This window comes from Acartia tonsa, chromosome 4, assembly GCF_053477335.1.
Source record: "Acartia tonsa isolate MP-2025a chromosome 4, ASM5347733v1, whole genome shotgun sequence".
NCBI lineage: Eukaryota > Metazoa > Arthropoda > Copepoda > Calanoida > Acartiidae > Acartia > Acartia tonsa.
In genome coordinates, this window is record NC_137263.1 from 45,425,099 (window position 1) to 45,441,987 (window position 16,889).

Below are 16,889 nucleotides of genomic sequence, written 5' to 3' on the forward strand. Positions count from 1 at the left end.
ACAAAAATTAGACTATATGTTCAATGTATTAGAATCTGCAAAGAAAAAAAACATTTGTTTATCTCTATTAGCAGCCGAGAAAATCACGTTTTCACCATAGACAATTAGACATATAGACGGACTTAAGACGGAAGGACTGAGTCTGACTGACAAACTTTTACAGACAGACCGCTAATCATTTTAACGGACGTATAGATATAAAATTATACAGTAGCTATGCAGTTATGGGTTTTGATAATATACATAATAAAAATGTAACTCATTCCTGAATCAATAAAATTATTTACAAAGCCGACAGTAGCGGCTAAAGCTTCATCTGCCACAGCCGTTACAGCTGCTTCCTCAGTCTCGGGAGCAGCTGTGGCGGCTTCGGCATCTTCTGAAGCTGTTGGATTGGACAAGGAGTTGTTGATTGGTTTAGGATAAGTGGGTGTGATCACTAACAACAATTTTTGTAGGCTTCAAAAAAATAGAATCGAAATCTACTTGATAATCTTTACTTTATTACGGAATTTCCAGTGGTTCCTAACACCCAGCCCCCAATAACTAAGTACCAAAATTTATTTTGATGCTCAAAGGTTAGGTTAGGTAAACTAAAGACCAGAGGAGCCTACGAGTCGTACTACCCTGTAGGGATAGGGCCCCACTTAGTTAGGGGCTAAAAATTTGTTCGTTCGCACGGTTGTTAAAAACTATTTTTAAGTAAAAGCACATAATTTCCATAATGCAAAGAATTTACTTTTGAAGCCTACTACATGCCTGTTAAGGAGGGTGTGATGGTTGAGGGCTCGGCTGTGGTTGAGGTTCCTGCAGAGGTTGGTGGTGGTGGCGAGGTTGTGGACGTGCGCGTGCGTGTTGGGGACGGGGACAGGTTGGCGATTGGGTCAGCCGGCGACAGCTGAACCAACCCTACCAGGAACAAAAATATCTAAAATAAATATTAGTTGTGAGTTTTGTGTTCATGTCGGACACGACCGACAAACATATCTGGTTTAGCCAAGAAACTATATTGTGCAACGGCTAGAGGAAACGCGCGTTGATTCGAGTTTCTAGCACTTTTACGTACATTATGCATTTTCGGTAAATTTAAAGCTTAGATATTTGATCTCAAAGTTTTTCAGGTTCTAATAATGTAATTTCTGAACAGTGCTTTTATATCATTCTCTGTCAATTATTATGGGTCATAAAATTGTAAAATACGTTTAAACTCTTTTTCTCTTTTAATTGTCGTAGGATAAGCGAAATGATGATTAGTTGTATATTATTAAAGGATTATTTACCATTTATTTTTGTTAGGATTTGACTAATATTTGGTGAAAAGGTACTTAGTAAACTTTTCTTTGCATTATCTTTTGAAAAACTGATATAAAAAGATTAATGTACAAGATTGAAAAACTTAACAGCATTGCACACTTCGGGAACACAGACAGATTTTCAGTAATATAATCATATTATATTTTTGTGTCCTTTAACCTACATATAAAACAGGAAGGGAGGGTACATTGGAATGTTAATTATACTGTTACCTAAAGTTTTTCAATTACGCTGTCTTTTTCTTTGACTCAAAAACTTTTAATGCATTTTGATTGCATAGTTTCAAATAAGAAGTTTCCAAACTTTTCAACCATTAATTTTAATCTACAGAATGGGTAATTTCAAAGATATATCATCATTTATTGTCCATTGTCTTATACTTTAAGATTCCTAATATTCAAGCTTTTAGAGGCATAGTTGCTCTATAACTGGATATGTTTAAACGTAAGATCGTCTGCTTACTTAATCTTAACTATGTAAGGTACAGGAAACCCTAACAAAAAATTTTACCCTATAAATTTTTAAAATGATTTTGTCTTAAAATATAAAATTTTTAGATTGAATGTCTCTTTCCCATTGCACACTCTTTATTATTAACAGTTACAGTCCAGGAATAAGATAGATAGAGACTTTTCTAAACTAATAATATGAAGAAAAATTAATAGAATTGGTCGAATTTAGATGATAAAAATTAATCTCAATGAAAAAGCCTGATAAGGTATGGATGTCTTATAATAATCAAGGATCTTAAGGGATATGACAATGGATAAGATGTTTATCCTCACAGATAAAAATAATTACACCTTCTGTAGATTGAAATTGTTGGTTTAAATGTTTAAACACTTTTATTTTGAACAAAACCTTAAATTTTTTTTTAAAAGTTCCAAAGTTTTTAACCAACGAATAGAGTACCAGTGTAGTCTACAGTCTATTTTTTCTGGCACTTAAAATCAATGTATATATGTATATTGTATATCCTTATTATATAAAGATTGTACGGTTTTTTTGTCTGTAGCTTAAGATTTCTATAACAGCTGAACCTTTTGAGTTCTCCCTTTCAGGGAAATTTCAAATAGGTTCTGGCATGGTTCTAAGCTATTTTATTTTCATATTTAAGTCTTTAGATGGTTTAAGGCTATTTTGTTGCCCTTTTCTACCCCTTAGAATATGCAATAGGGGCGCAACCGCTAGTAATAATAATAATAGAAAAGTTTTATGCTTTTTTTTCTGTAAATAATAAATCCCTGTTACTGTGAATTATGAAGTGTGTAATGTCCAAAATTATGACATAAATTGCACTAAAAGAAAAAGTATGGAAATCAAGGATGACAGCATCCATAAAAGCAGAGCTCAAAAATCAAACAATCGGGCAAACGGATATATAACAAATATATCCTCATGTCGTTTAATCATTTAGGTATTTAGAAATGTAAATAAAAAAGTTAAATAGTCATAATATGAACGCACTGACGTTTTATGACTTGATTCTAGAGAAGCTTCAATTATAATAATGTGCATTATCGTCTTGGGAATCACAAAATTTTCAGAAAACAGGTCAATTTGTTCAGAACAGACAACTTTCTGGAAAAGATTAAAGAGATACTAAATTATACTTGGTTAAAGAAACTAACATGCAAAATTTTTATTTAATAGGACGATTTGTTCATGCCCAAATAAACGTACAAAGCTATACGTTAAGGTGAGACGGACCTATCCTAAATCTATGATAACTTTGCTTTTTAAAAAGTTCAGTGTTCATCATTCTTCAGCGGGGAATTTCGGATTTTAACAATTATTTTAACGGTTGTATTAAAAAGAAAATAATTAGTTGTTATGGGAAAATGATAAAAATTATTTAGCAATTTTTTTTCTTTTTCATCTGTAATATTTAACAGCTACCAAAGATCTTTTTTAATTTTATATTTGGATTTTTTAGTTATCCAATAAAATTGGAAATAAGAGATTGATTTAGTTCCAAAATTATACATATATTCTGTTTTTTTGATAAAAATTACAAAATATCTAATCAAACTTTTTCATGAACTTTGTCCCAAAGACCTATGGATGACAGTTACCCAGCAGACCAAGTTTACTAAAAATCTTCTTTAAATTAAATTATAAATTGGATGTAAAGAGATCTTTGTTTTGAACATATAAGTAACAATTTTTTTTAATCTAAAAAAATCATATGTACATTGTACTGTACAAAATCAGACCCTTAACTCGCATATCAACATTCTATTTGTACAAATAAGGAAGTTCTTCTTACGCATCACCGACAGTAAGAACCACGACTCAGTTTGGAAATATCTATCCGAAATTATCCAACTTGTCCAAAATAATTTGCTTTAGTGGTAAATGATATATGACTAAAATGAAGACGTTATTTTTTTAAATTTACTCACCTTTGTCAGTCTAATTGTTTGTTTGTGTGTGTGTGTGTGTGTGTGTATGTATGTGTGATTAGGTCTGTCTGTGTGCAGTGCTTGTGTATGTTTAAGCAGGAGGTGTGTATGATAACATAAATTTCATTTAAAATTAAATTATATTTATAGTGTCACTGTCATGTATAAATGAAATATATTATTTTGGATCATGGAAAGGAAACGAAGTAGTGTGTTTTGTCTTATTTTCACAATAGCTTTTGATATAGGTTATTTTAGGTTAGGTTAAAGTTAATGATTGCCCTCTGCAGGGACTAGAAATAGGAGAAAGGTTCATGTGAAAATACGGCAAAACCCGAAATTTTGTTTTCTTTCCATTATTTTTTTTAACTAGAGGCTTCGACCCTTTCCACTATAGGGAAGATGAGATGGGGGGCGTTCACCCCACATTTATGAAATGGGTGTCATCATTTTGTTAAACTGCAAATATATATATGTCAAACAAACACACACACGCACAAATAGTGTTCATTAATATAAAATATGCCAAGACAAGTTAAAATCCCACGTAAAAAAGCTTCAAATTTAAAAAGACGTTCCAGTACTTTTTAAACTTGAGTACATTCTTGGGCTCCAATCTTAACTGTAAAAAAACATGTATCATAGCGTCCTTTTAATAACGTGTTATAAGATTTAAAGATGATTACTTTATGTTCCAAGTGACTGACCAACAAATTAATTTATCAATATAGAGGTGCTCTTATGATGGAATATAAATAAATAAACAAGGATAATGAGTAGCGAAGCAGCTTAACAACTGAATTAAACAAGATTACTTTTTATGAAAACTGATGCCTTTTGGAGTAAAAATAAGATTACTGTTCTGTCATTATCAAACATTAGCAAACCCAAAAATACGTTTTTTAATTTTATTCTAAAACTTACAGGCTAAAAAATCAAAAATCCGAAGTAAAAGACGAAGATATGAAAAATTGTATTTAGATAGACACACATACATCCTTCTACTTTAGCAGATAGACATGCAATTACTACAGGGGAAGAAGTAAAAGCTATAAGCCTGGTTTTAAACAAATCCAAATATTCTTGAATGCTGAAAGTTGTTTACTAACTGTGAAACCAATAGTGAATTCTAGAACAGCTTTGCTCTAAAAATAACATTATTATTATATCATAATTTACAAAAACAATACCAGAAAAAAAAGGATATCTATTTTGGCCAAAATTTATATAAAATATATAACGAATGTTTTACCATTAGATTTTTTCCTCTTTAAAAAATCCTCCAAAAAAATAATAGAAAAGTTGTAGACATCCTCCAAATATGTGATTCAGCTAAGATTTAAACGACCATCATACAAAATGCTAGGATAAAATTTAGAGTTTGACAAATTCAGTTTTTCTCATCTTTTATCTTATTTTTGAGGTAAAACTTTTCATTTTTCCATGGAAAAAAACACCTTTCATACATAATATAATATGCCTCAATTTTCCTCTTGATCGAACAAAAAAAGCTAAACAAAATTTGCTTAAAATCTTTTCTGTGTTTAGTTTCACATACCGTAAAGCAAAGCATCATCACATAGACATGTTTGCAACCTTCTCTACAATTAGGGTATGTTCGTCCGTATGTCCGTAGTAGGTAGTAGTGAGGTGTATTGTGTGTATAAAGGATAGTGAATATTGATGAATGATGAAATTGTTCTATTGATTAGATAAGGGGCGAGTGTATGAGTGTGTCAACACCCCCCTTAAATTTGAAATTGGGTAGGTCTTCATTCCCCTTTTTTTTAATTCCTGGTGAATCTCTGTGCACGCCACTGATTAGATAACTTTAAAGTAGATATTTAACCCTCCAGCATCTAAAACCTGTGCCTATTGGTTAGGGAGGGAGAGGACATTGGACTGAAAATAAAAATTGTACCAAAAAACATATAGACACTTTCTCAATCAAGTTAAAGACCATTGTCTTATCCCCGAAGATCCCTGTCATATGCCTTTGATATGTGTATTCATAATTCTATTTTGGTTCTAATGATGAATATAAAATGCGGGCATGTTCGGTGTAAATTTCATCAGAATATTAATAAATACTTTTTTCATGAAACAAGGATGACAGCATCCATAAAAGCGAATCTCTGAAATAGTAGGACAAACGAACATTGAGTGTCAGAATGTAAAAGACGGAATAAAGTTTTTAATTTTTAATAATTTTGTCCCAAAACGGCTTAAATATAAGATACTGTTATGGACACACTTACATTTTTAGGACTTCGCTTATAATATTGTACTGTGTTGTCCCATAAATCAGTATTCCAAAAATCAGATATACAGAATAACTATATCACATGAAAAATTGTTGTTAAAAAGTAAAAAAAATTGAACATGTTTTAAATGGACATACGGAATTTCTGGTAACGATTATAAAGTTGGGTAAATTTATAAAATGTCTGAATTAACCGTTACGGACATAAGGACAGAGAGACCTTATTTATAAAAGAGCTCCATTTTTTAAAAATCTATAAAGTTCCTTGAAACGACGAGTAGAACACTAATTCCCACCCACCCTTATCCTCGTTTTGAAAACAAACTTCAACACACTTTTTTGTCCTAACGGGAAGCTCTCATCATGAAGGGCCTTATCCCCTACCCTTTTGTATTATATACATTTCTGTTGTTTTTTGTTTTTATATAATTTATTTCGAGTTAAACATGAAACAAACTATGAATTTATGTATTTTTAAATGTTAATAATAGATAAATTACGAATTACGGAATATAAATCATGTACATTTGAAGTATGAGATATTATTTTTTTGTTTTAAAAGAAACTCAAGAAAATCATTAAGAAAATCAGAATTTAGACCCATATTATTTAAAATTGATAAAGCAGATTTTACAACAAACAATGATTGAGAGAAACAGTTTAGAATGGTCCATCTTGATAAACATTCATCTTTACTAATTTTTAATGAGCGATCTTTGGCAATTAGAATTAGCAATGATAGTTGAAAAAATATTTCATTTTTAGCAAATATAGGGTACCAAACATTAAAAAGATAAAAATTTTCTTTGAGATAAATGAATTCAGGGGTGTCATTATTAAAATAATAGTCTAAATATAAAGCAAGTGCATTTATAAAGAATTTTGGGTAAAGGCAAAAAAATAATGAATGTTCTATACTACTTTCTACATTACATAGATTACATTTGGTAGAGTCACTATGACCAAAAAGACCTAGTTTTCGTTTTGATACAAGAGTGCGGCATATTTGTTCAAAAAAGAAACTTTTAAAATATAGGGGTAGAGGAAGAGAGAATAATTTATTGAAACTCAATTCAAAAGACTCAGTGTCAGGGAAAAATAGACCATCTCTCAAACGAGTTTTTATTGCAGGATGTTGTTTTTTGAATTTATTTCTTAACATGATTTTGAAGTGAAGAGAAAATATTTGTGGATTAAAATTGTTTAGGTTAATGAGGGGTTTTCCTAAATTCATAAACTCTTTTTTGGTGACTACTGGAAAGTGGGATGCAATAGATTTCAAAACATTTAATTTATTAACTAGAGTAGTACATGCAGGGTTATTTGTTATTTTAGTATGTAGAGTAGGAAGTATGATAATTCTATCTCCAATTATTCTGTGGTCAAAAATATTTGCAACTGTAATGATATTATTTTGTTTAAGAAGGGAAATTTCATTTGATGATAATTTGTGTTTAAGCATAGAAGTAGAGGTTAATGAAATTTTTAAACAAGTGTTTTTATTAGTTTCCAAATCTTTTAAAAATGATATAATTTGATTAAAATATCTATCATTACAGTTAGGGTATATCGATTTAATGGAGTTCTTATTTTGAAGAAAAGTAGAGTAACCAAAGTTACTTAACAGGTTATTTAAATCTACATGTTTGTGACGAAAAATAATTCCTAGAATTGAATTTGGATAAATAAAAGCATGATGTAGAGTGTTAAGTAAACTGGGAATAAAAATAGATAAACTTTGATTTTCTGGTTTTAAAAATTTTAATCCTCCATTGACAAAATCAAGTTCAATTCTTTTTTCTGAGACTTTGAAACGATGTGATATACCATCCATAGATTTATTAGACCACAAGAATTTAGAAATGATATTCCATAGTTTTTTTATTTGTTCAATATTAGGACAGTAAACACGAAAAATATGGAAACACATTGAATTAAGTAAAGACATGCAAAGATTACGTCGTTTGAAGATATTGTAACTATTTCTAAGGGGAAGAAACTTTGCTTTTTTGTTCAAATTATTCAATAATTCATCATAAGTGATTTGGGCAGCATTTTTCATATCAAATGATAAATGGATACCCAAATGTTTAAGGCTAGATTGAATAGTTCCTATTTTGCTAAGATTTGGTGGGATTGTACCATGGACGAGAATTTTAGTTTTAGAGAAGTTTATTTTTAAACCAGAACTATTTTCTAATTCATTTAGCATGCAATATAGTTTTTCAATATCCCTCGAGAATCGAATACAATAAAACCTCCAAGTATCGTCAGCAAATGCTAAAGATTTTAAAATTTTTTTACTTATTTTCAAAGAGATATGATGAAAAACTATAGAATCAAGTACAGAAGGAAATATATGATGTAAAATATTAAATAGAGTATCGGCGCTTGGGCCTCCTTGTGGTGTTCCAAGGATAATGTTAATAAATTAACAACTAAAAAACATCCTTAATACTTTTTACTTCTTTCTGGTTCACTCTAATAAAAGAGAAATTGCCAAAAAAAATATTTAATGTGTTTAAAGAACAATTATAGAGTTTTAAGAATTTAGAATAGAATTAATTTTAATTAGTTCTTAGGATCACTACATTATTATAACAGTAACCAATGACTAAAGAGAAGCATTGATAGATAAAAGTAAAGGGGGGGGGGGGGTTGTAATGCAACCATCTCGTAATCAATGATTAAATGGCACTTAGAATTCGAATTTCGATCTGAAATTTTGCATGAATAATCCTTGTTAGGTCTATTTTTCCTAAATCAAAAAAAAAGTTGGAAAAGTAACGGCTAACGGCTGGCGGTTAAGCCGTTCTGCCATTTTAGGAGCAAATTAGTCACGAAATTTATCTCCACATAATACTTTTTGTCGCTCAAAAACCTTATCAAACGGTTCTAGCCGGTAGCTGTTGGAACTAGAAATTTAAAAAATGGTTATTTCTATCATTTAACATGAATTAAACCAAAATTGTGTTTTAACAAGGATGACATAAAATGATCCATAAAAGCGAAGCTCTGAAACGGTAGGACAAACGGACATTAACACTTGTGTAATGTCAGAACTGAATAATCAGAATGCGAATGTATAAGAGTCAAAGCAAAGTTGTAAGTAAATTTGTTGAAAAACTGCTTGATACAGGATAATGATTATGGACATACTTACATTTTTAGGACTTTATTATAGAGTTGCTTCGCTTATAATATTGTACTTTGTTGTCCCAGGAATCAGTATACCAAAAATCAGACCAATCAAATAATTAGGTCACATACAAATTTGTTGTTAAAAATGTAAAAAAAATCAACATGTTTAAAATGGACGTACGGACATTCTGGTAATGATTATAGAGTTGCTACGCTTTCTAACTCGTACCTTACTATTACAGGAATCACCATGCAAAATTTGAAATCGATAGGACAATTCTAACATGCCTAAATTAACGAAAAAAACTATTTAAAAATGTAAAAAAAATCAACATGTTTAAAATGGACGTACGGACATTTTGGTAATGATTATAGCGTTGTTACGCTTTCTAAGTCGTACATAAATACTAAAGGAATCACCATGCAAAATTTGAAATCGATAGGACAATTCTAACATGTCTAAATTAACGAAAAAAGCTATCCGTTACGGACGGACGTAAGGACGTACGGACGTACGGACGGACCGACCCTAATTATAGAAAAGCTTCGCCTTTAAAAAGTTGATTCCTATGTAATTATTAATGATGAATTTGCCCTGAAAATAGGCAAAAAACGACTAAACGGCTAAACGGCTGAGCCGCCAGCCGTTACTTTTCCAACTTTTTTTGTTCGATTTCGGGAAAATATACCTACCAAGGATTGCTCATGAAAAATTTCAGATCGAAATTCGAATTCTAAGTGCCATTTAATCATTGATTACAAGTTGGTAGCATTAACCCCCCCCCCCCCCTTTTTAAAGGGAGTGAGGCGACTTCGATTATACATGTCCCCAAAGTGTCATAAACACTTTATCTCATTCGCTAAATATTGAAATTTAAAAAAACTATCAGTATAAAATTTTTTCAACCAATAACTTAAATCAATGTAAGGAGTACTTTTTTATTTGCTGGGAACTTCTAATTATGTTACATTGTCTCAAAACAATGATGTGACTAGTAGGTAAATTTCTTTAGAAGTAGAATACAAGCAATAAGTTAAGTATTTATTAGGGATCTCTATCGGGATAAGACAATGGCCTACAAATTTATGTACATCCCCAATGATTATTCTTAAATTACCCATTCTCTAGATTACAATTAGTGATTAAAACGTAGGAACACTCAACTTATTGAACAAACCAATTAAAAGTGAAAGTTCCCAAAGTTATTGAGCCAACGTATAAGAAAACGTTATTATAAAATTTTAGGGACTAGTACAATAAACAGCCAAATGTCCTTGGATATTTAGACGTCTTACTACTTTATATTTACTACTAGTTTTTTTAGCCCCGAGGTGCCAAAGGCACCGGCTAAAAAAACTGGTTTTAATCTTATGATTGTACATTTTTATATTCGTAGAAAGCTGGATATAATACGATGCTAGACATAGTTTTTTCGTATGGATGAGAACCGGTTCCTATCCACCGGATTCGAATGAATACGAGAAAACGTTATTCCTAAAATCAAGTAAAATCTAAATTCATAGGAAGAGTAAGAATAAAAAGTATTTTATGATTTTAAGATCAAAAGTCATAGGGTATAATTGGATATTAAGAAGGTTTTAATCTACTTTCCACGACCAAATGTTTTTTGAAAACGCCTTAGAGAAACATTCTTTTTCCATATGGAAAACTCCATTAAATTTTCTCTAATATACTAAAGTAGCTGGATGTATAAAGGTCTTGATGCATGTATTTTCAGAATTATCTTGTAAACGGTAATATCAATAGTCTATAACTTTAATGGACGGTTTATATTGATCCTTCAAGGTTTTAGGCTATTTTCATTAAAAATCAGCTTAACCTACATATACTGAAACAGTTTTAATATTTTTAAAAATTACAACAACTGACCATAATCCGTATAAGTTGATTAAAGAGTGGCTTCGCTAATTAAAACAAATGAATTACATATTAAATACATATCACATGATTATAAAAATTCTTTGGTACTTTTCCTTAAACCAAAAGTTGTCAATTAGTAACCCCCTAACAAATACCATATTTTAAAATCTATTTGCCTTGCTCCTTTTTAAGGGCCAACTCATTCTCCCTAATCTTTATATTGACATCACCAGCCTATTATAGCAGCATTAGGTACAATTTTATAGTCTCTGGTTTCTCCCCGACAGCAAGCCGACACGTTATCAATTACTCTAATGCCGCGTTTATTTTGACAGGGTAACCTAACACAAAGAAAATCTACAAAATAAAAATAATTAAAGCGGTTTGGATTTGGGGGAGTCTAAAAGTAAATTAATGGATCTTTCCACAGATTCTTCTGTTATTTCATGCGAATCCAAATATTAGAATTGCAAAGTATTTTTTTGTATTAAAAAAACTCACATCAATTGTCTAGACCATAAAAGGGATGTGCATACTTTTCCGCCAATATGTTTTTAAGGTTTAAAGTAGCAGGATGTGTGTCTGCCTTTCCTCTAAAGTGGAAGGAACAATCTAACTATAGTTTTTAGGGAAGCTTTCTTAAATAAGATAAAAACCAACAGTAGCTGGATGTCTATGTGTTTACTGTAAACTTTTAGAAACTATAGGTTGGTCTAAACATTTCAGGAAAGCTTAGTATTTATCTTAGTCATGTTTCATGCTAGTTTGCAAAGAAGGAGGTTATACCCCTGAGAGGTTTGTATTGAGAAATTAACTACCCATCTCCACTCTCTTATAATTCCTTTTTTTAGAAGGAACATATTTTTTTAAAATTACAAGTTATTACTTTCTTAAAAAGATTATTTTTTTATTGAATTTTTTGAAATAAATTAATATGGTTTATGGTTCCGTAAAAACGGTCTTTAAATGGTATTAAACACCAAGATTGTTTATTGTCCAAACGTTTGTTGTTTTGTAGTTACACTTAATTTTGATATGATTTACACATGTGAGCTAATAACCTTTTTTCTTCTTGAAAACGAAGATTTTCCTAAATTCGTCCGAGCCTCCGATAGCTCTGACTTTTAAACAAATTAATCATTAATTATAATTTATATTTAAACTTTGCATAATGATTCCTTTAACAAAAAGTAACAATCTTGAAAAGGTAAATACTTTTTAATTATTACCATAGGGCATCTTTGATTTTTAGCCTTTTCATATCAAATTAATATGTGTTAGGATAAGAGGCATGCATAAAGTGAGGGTAGGGGGTGTACCCAACACCCTGGCTAATTTAAGGAGAATGTTTAAAAAATTGCTCTCTTCACTCGTCTATTTACAAATTCAGAAACGCTTGATTGAATCTTTGTCTATTATACACCCGACCTCCCTATAACCCCTCGATTTTGGTTTAAGGGGGTTGTAAAAAAATTCCTCATCCTCCAGGTTTCATAGGATTATTAGACAATCTGTTTTGCACTTTTAGAAATATGTCTTGAAATAAAATTGTGAATTATTCAGTCCAAGCAACTGTAGATAAACATCAAATTGCTCTAACTGATCTTGCCATCCTTGTTTAATCTAACTTTTAATTGCCTTGTATAAAGTAATATATTTTTTTCTTCGTGTCAAATATCCACTTCTTTTCATTTGCAATAAAACCAGTTCTAAACCAAAATCATTGGCTTGACCTCCTTTATAATTTACGTATCCGCAAACAACTAATATCGTGCAAATTATACATTTTAATACAGTGATCTTATGGGATATGACCATTAAAACCTAATTAGTCCTTCTATAGATTAAAATTATTGGCGGAAAAGTTTGAATACTACTTTTTTAGCCAAACCTTAAGATTTGATGAAAGTACCCAAAATTTTAAACAAACGAATGAGATATCATGCTTATAATAAATCCCCCCCCCCCCCCCCCACTTCATTCACTTGTTTAGAAGTTAACAATAAGCTATCTCTAAACTATTAACAATAATGACACAATTCATAAAATCAACTATACACTGTATTGATTAATGAGAACTTTAACAAGAATGAACATATTCATTTGTATCTAAAGCTTTACGGTTAGTTAAATCAAGATAATTTACTAGTATAAAAAAAAAAACATTCCTGACTGAAATAAAATGTTTTAAATGGACGTACATACATTTTTAGACTAAAAAATTCAGCGCTTGCAAAATTAAAATCACCTTAAACAATTTTATTTGAAAACACTTGCTAAGCATTTATTTACAAAAAAAAATTACAGACAACCTTAATTTCAGAGCAGTTTCGCTTTTAATAAACATATAATCTTAAAAGACTGTTTATCCAATTTTTTTCTATTTGTTAGAATATGTATGGGAAAAATGTATGGGTGATTTGAAGCATTTTTAAAGTTGCGAAGCATTTGTATAAGCCCTCGCACTTTATAAAAAAATATTGAAGAAAAAAAAGTGATTTGGGAAAAACTAGCCAATACTATTCTATTTGAGATTGAAGTGTCTGTCTGTTGGTCTGTCAAAATTTTAAGTTATGCTAATTTTGTGCATTTTTCAAGAAACCTAAGATAATGTTTTAAGGACATGTTTTATGCTATTTCTTGGAGGAATAAGTCCCTAAGAGAAATATTCCTTAGGAAACCTTTTTAGTATACACAGTCGAATGAAATAACATATTACTATAATGATTCATATGGATTAAATTGTTTTTGTTTAATATTCTCTACCTTTTTGCATTCATCACACACACACTTTTTTACACAAACAAGCAATAAAAAAATTAAGTCCATGAATAGCGGAGCCAAATCAATTAAAATGACAATAATTTATAGTTTAAATCACACAAGCGGTTGCGCCAATAGCATCTATGGGACATGTATTCGAAGGGTATGAAAAAGCAAATAATAGCCTAATACCATCCCAGGAGTTAAATATAAAGATAGAATAGCCTATAATCATCCCGGGATACATGTGAAGCTTCCCTCAAATGGGGAATTCAATCGGTTCAGTAGTTAAGTTAAATCTTAAACTACAGACAAAAAAATATCTCTGAGATAGATATATTTCTAATCTTAGGTAATCCTTCATCGATATATGTATATAGTATATACATATGTTTTATTAGATTTTACCAATCTACATTTTCCAAACTCCTTTGTTTTAATTGCTAAAGTAGTTTATTTTGCGGACAGATACCTAATAGTCCGAGAACAAAAGCAAGATAGCTTAGTGCAAAGGCAAATGACCAAGAAGATGCTGCTTCTAAAAGTTGAATTAGTGCATTAAGACCTAACCCTAATAAACTATTCTTTTATAACTCAAGGAAAATTGATGTGTTCAAATTATGTAGCTTACAAAATGGGACCCAGAATTATCACCATGTCTTTTTTTGCTTCCATGCAAGCTTGGCCAAGATTATAAAACACAAATTCCAAAATAGATATAAGAACTCTGGTCTTTTCAGAAATATGAAAGACAAATTTCTTTAATGGAGGTAATGGATTATAGAATGACTACGCTTCTTGTAAATCAACATTTAAAAAAACATATTGAATTCAATGCAAACGATTTAATATTTTTTTCTATGAAATTTGACAGCATAGGTGGAAAGAAATATTGAAAGTTTTATACAATTAAGTTAAAGATTCTTTGTTCTATTGATGAAATAGGTTGCAGGTTTCCTAATATCTTTAGAACAACAATGATAAAAACGTAAACCTAAATTTTAGCCAATAAACGGCCTAAAGCGAATCCAATGAAATCATAAAGGTGCCTAGTTATATTTTTAAGTAATATCATTTTCGTTTCTAATTTTATCATTAAAGATTTAAAATTGTAAAATCCTCCCCCCCCCCCCCCCCCCTGAAAATATAAACCTTCCCAGGACCATTGAGAAGCTACATTGTAAAGAAGAACCATATCGGTTCAGCGGTTAGCGAGAACCTTCGGTACAGACAGATAGACAGAGATCCTGTTACTATTATTATTTCTTCTGCAATTAGTCTTTAAAACTCTTAATTATATGTATATGCATTTATTTAATTTTTTTTATTTTTTAAATTTCACTATCTATTTACTAAAACCATTGCAATTATGGGCAAAACCAATTATAATATTAATCAAAACCCAAAATAATTAAAATCCTAATTATTATTTCACCTTCATGCTAGGGAACTGATGTGTTGCAGAACCCCTTCTCACATACCGACTGTGGCCGCTGGACACTCATCTTCACAGGCTATCAGACATTTTGGAAGAGGGTGAGTAGCACCCACCCCTCATCTTTATTGTCTCCCAGACGTTTGGGAGGGAAGGGGGCCCCACCTCTCATCTTTACAGGCTCCCAGACTATCTCCAAATGTGTTGGAGAAAGGGGGAGTGTGGGCTTCCACCTCTCAGAGATTAATATGAGAGGGTGTTAATGATGGCTGAGAAAGGGGATGGGGGGAGATTGAAGATGTGTTTTCTACGATTAGAGCTACTAAGATCATGCATACTTTTTTCTAATTGTATATTGATTGTAAATTTTCATATCATAAACTTATCTAATCTATACATATACATTCATTACCGAAATTTTTTTCCTTGCCTAAAACCCGTGGGACACCTAACCCTTCATTCGAGGCTACCAAAAATAATCTCACTTAACAAAACCTAAAGTGAAAAAGACATTCCCCCCTTTTCTTGTTTTCAATTTATTTTTAAATAAGAGGTGGAAGGTTTATAAACTCGACTAGGTACTTTGAGGACAACCGCCTGACGGCATATTTCTAATAGCTCCATATCGGAGATTTAAACTGTTGTATCAAGCAATATCGTAATTCATATCAGTGGAGAAGAGGAGACATGGGCATTGGTCAACAGTTATAGGGGCGGGGGGGGGGGGGGGTTAATCCGTGGGAATGCGACGCTTCATATGTGTCGCTAATACATCTTTGCTTTCGTCGTGGAGATGTATCTTCTTTTAGAAGCGGGGCAACTCTACCACTAAGATTTTCCGATGGTGCTAATAAATATTTGTTTTTAGGTGTAATCATTTAGATTTATAAAGAAGATTTTTTTTATTTTTTACTTATGATACTTGTCTATACATGTCTACAAGTATCCTCTTCCCTCACTGATTAGTTCACTGACTGACTGACTGTTACATATCTTATTAGAATATATGCAGTCTAGTTGGTTGGTCCATTAGTTTGTGTCCAAACGTTTTAACCACTAATTGTAATCTACAGAAGGGGTATTTCTGTGTATCATCATTAGGGATGTACATCATTTTATTGGCTATTGTCTTATCCCTTTAGATTCCTTCCTACATCAAAATCACTTAACTTTACCTAACCTAACATAAATTAAGCCCCAAAAATGCATTTTGCTGTTAACAAAAGTTTGTTTATGGAGGAAATCGCCGCTTTTAATTAAAATTCAAGAAAATTAACCTATTCATAAAAAAATACACCTTGCATCATTGACAAACGCACAAACATAAATTACGTACATAAGTACAAATCAAAAGTATAGATTAGCTTGCTACGCTACAGAAATATAATTCTTCAGGAATATCCAAAACGATTATTTATGTTACCATAAATAAGCTTAAGTGTCCAAATTAATAGTTGAGTAACTGTAAACACATAATTTTATAATATTCATTACATGATTAAACAATCATATAAACTCCGGATTAAGTGTTTTTGTAAAAAAATAAAAAAAATTTCAATATAGCATAAGTATTTATGATAGCTTAGTTTGTCTGTCTGTTAAATATAATATCAGTAAGTCCAACAGTTTCTTCTTTCCCTCTTTTTAAAAGCGAAGCTTTTCTATAATTAGGGTCAGTCCGTCCGT

At 31.0% G+C, this 16,889-nt stretch overlaps 1 protein-coding gene across 1 annotated transcript; it reads right to left on the reverse strand.

Moving 5' to 3' along the window:
• Window positions 1-12: 12 nt before the first annotated feature.
• Window positions 13-15,309, reverse strand: LOC145315491 (uncharacterized). Its single transcript, XM_080155472.1, has 4 exons — window positions 15,204-15,309; window positions 760-928; window positions 260-439; window positions 13-35 (listed from the first exon to the last, which is right to left on the reverse strand). Exons 1-4 carry the CDS (start codon window positions 15,207-15,209, stop codon window positions 13-15), a joined length of 378 nt encoding a protein of 125 aa, XP_080011598.1. The 5' UTR covers window positions 15,210-15,309.
• Between the last annotated feature and the right edge of the window lie 1,580 nt (window positions 15,310-16,889).

What these genes read in the sequence shown, in the direction of transcription:
- LOC145315491 (XM_080155472.1), bottom strand. An exon ending in CATCACACCCTCCTTAACAG is followed by an intron (nt 440 to 759) that starts GCATGTAGTAGG and finishes AATTGTTGTTAG; the next exon opens with TGATCACACCCACTTATCCT. An exon ending in TTTTATTGATTCAGGAATGA is followed by an intron (nt 36 to 259) that starts GTTACATTTTTA and finishes TTTTCTTTGCAG; the next exon opens with ATTCTAATACATTGAACATA.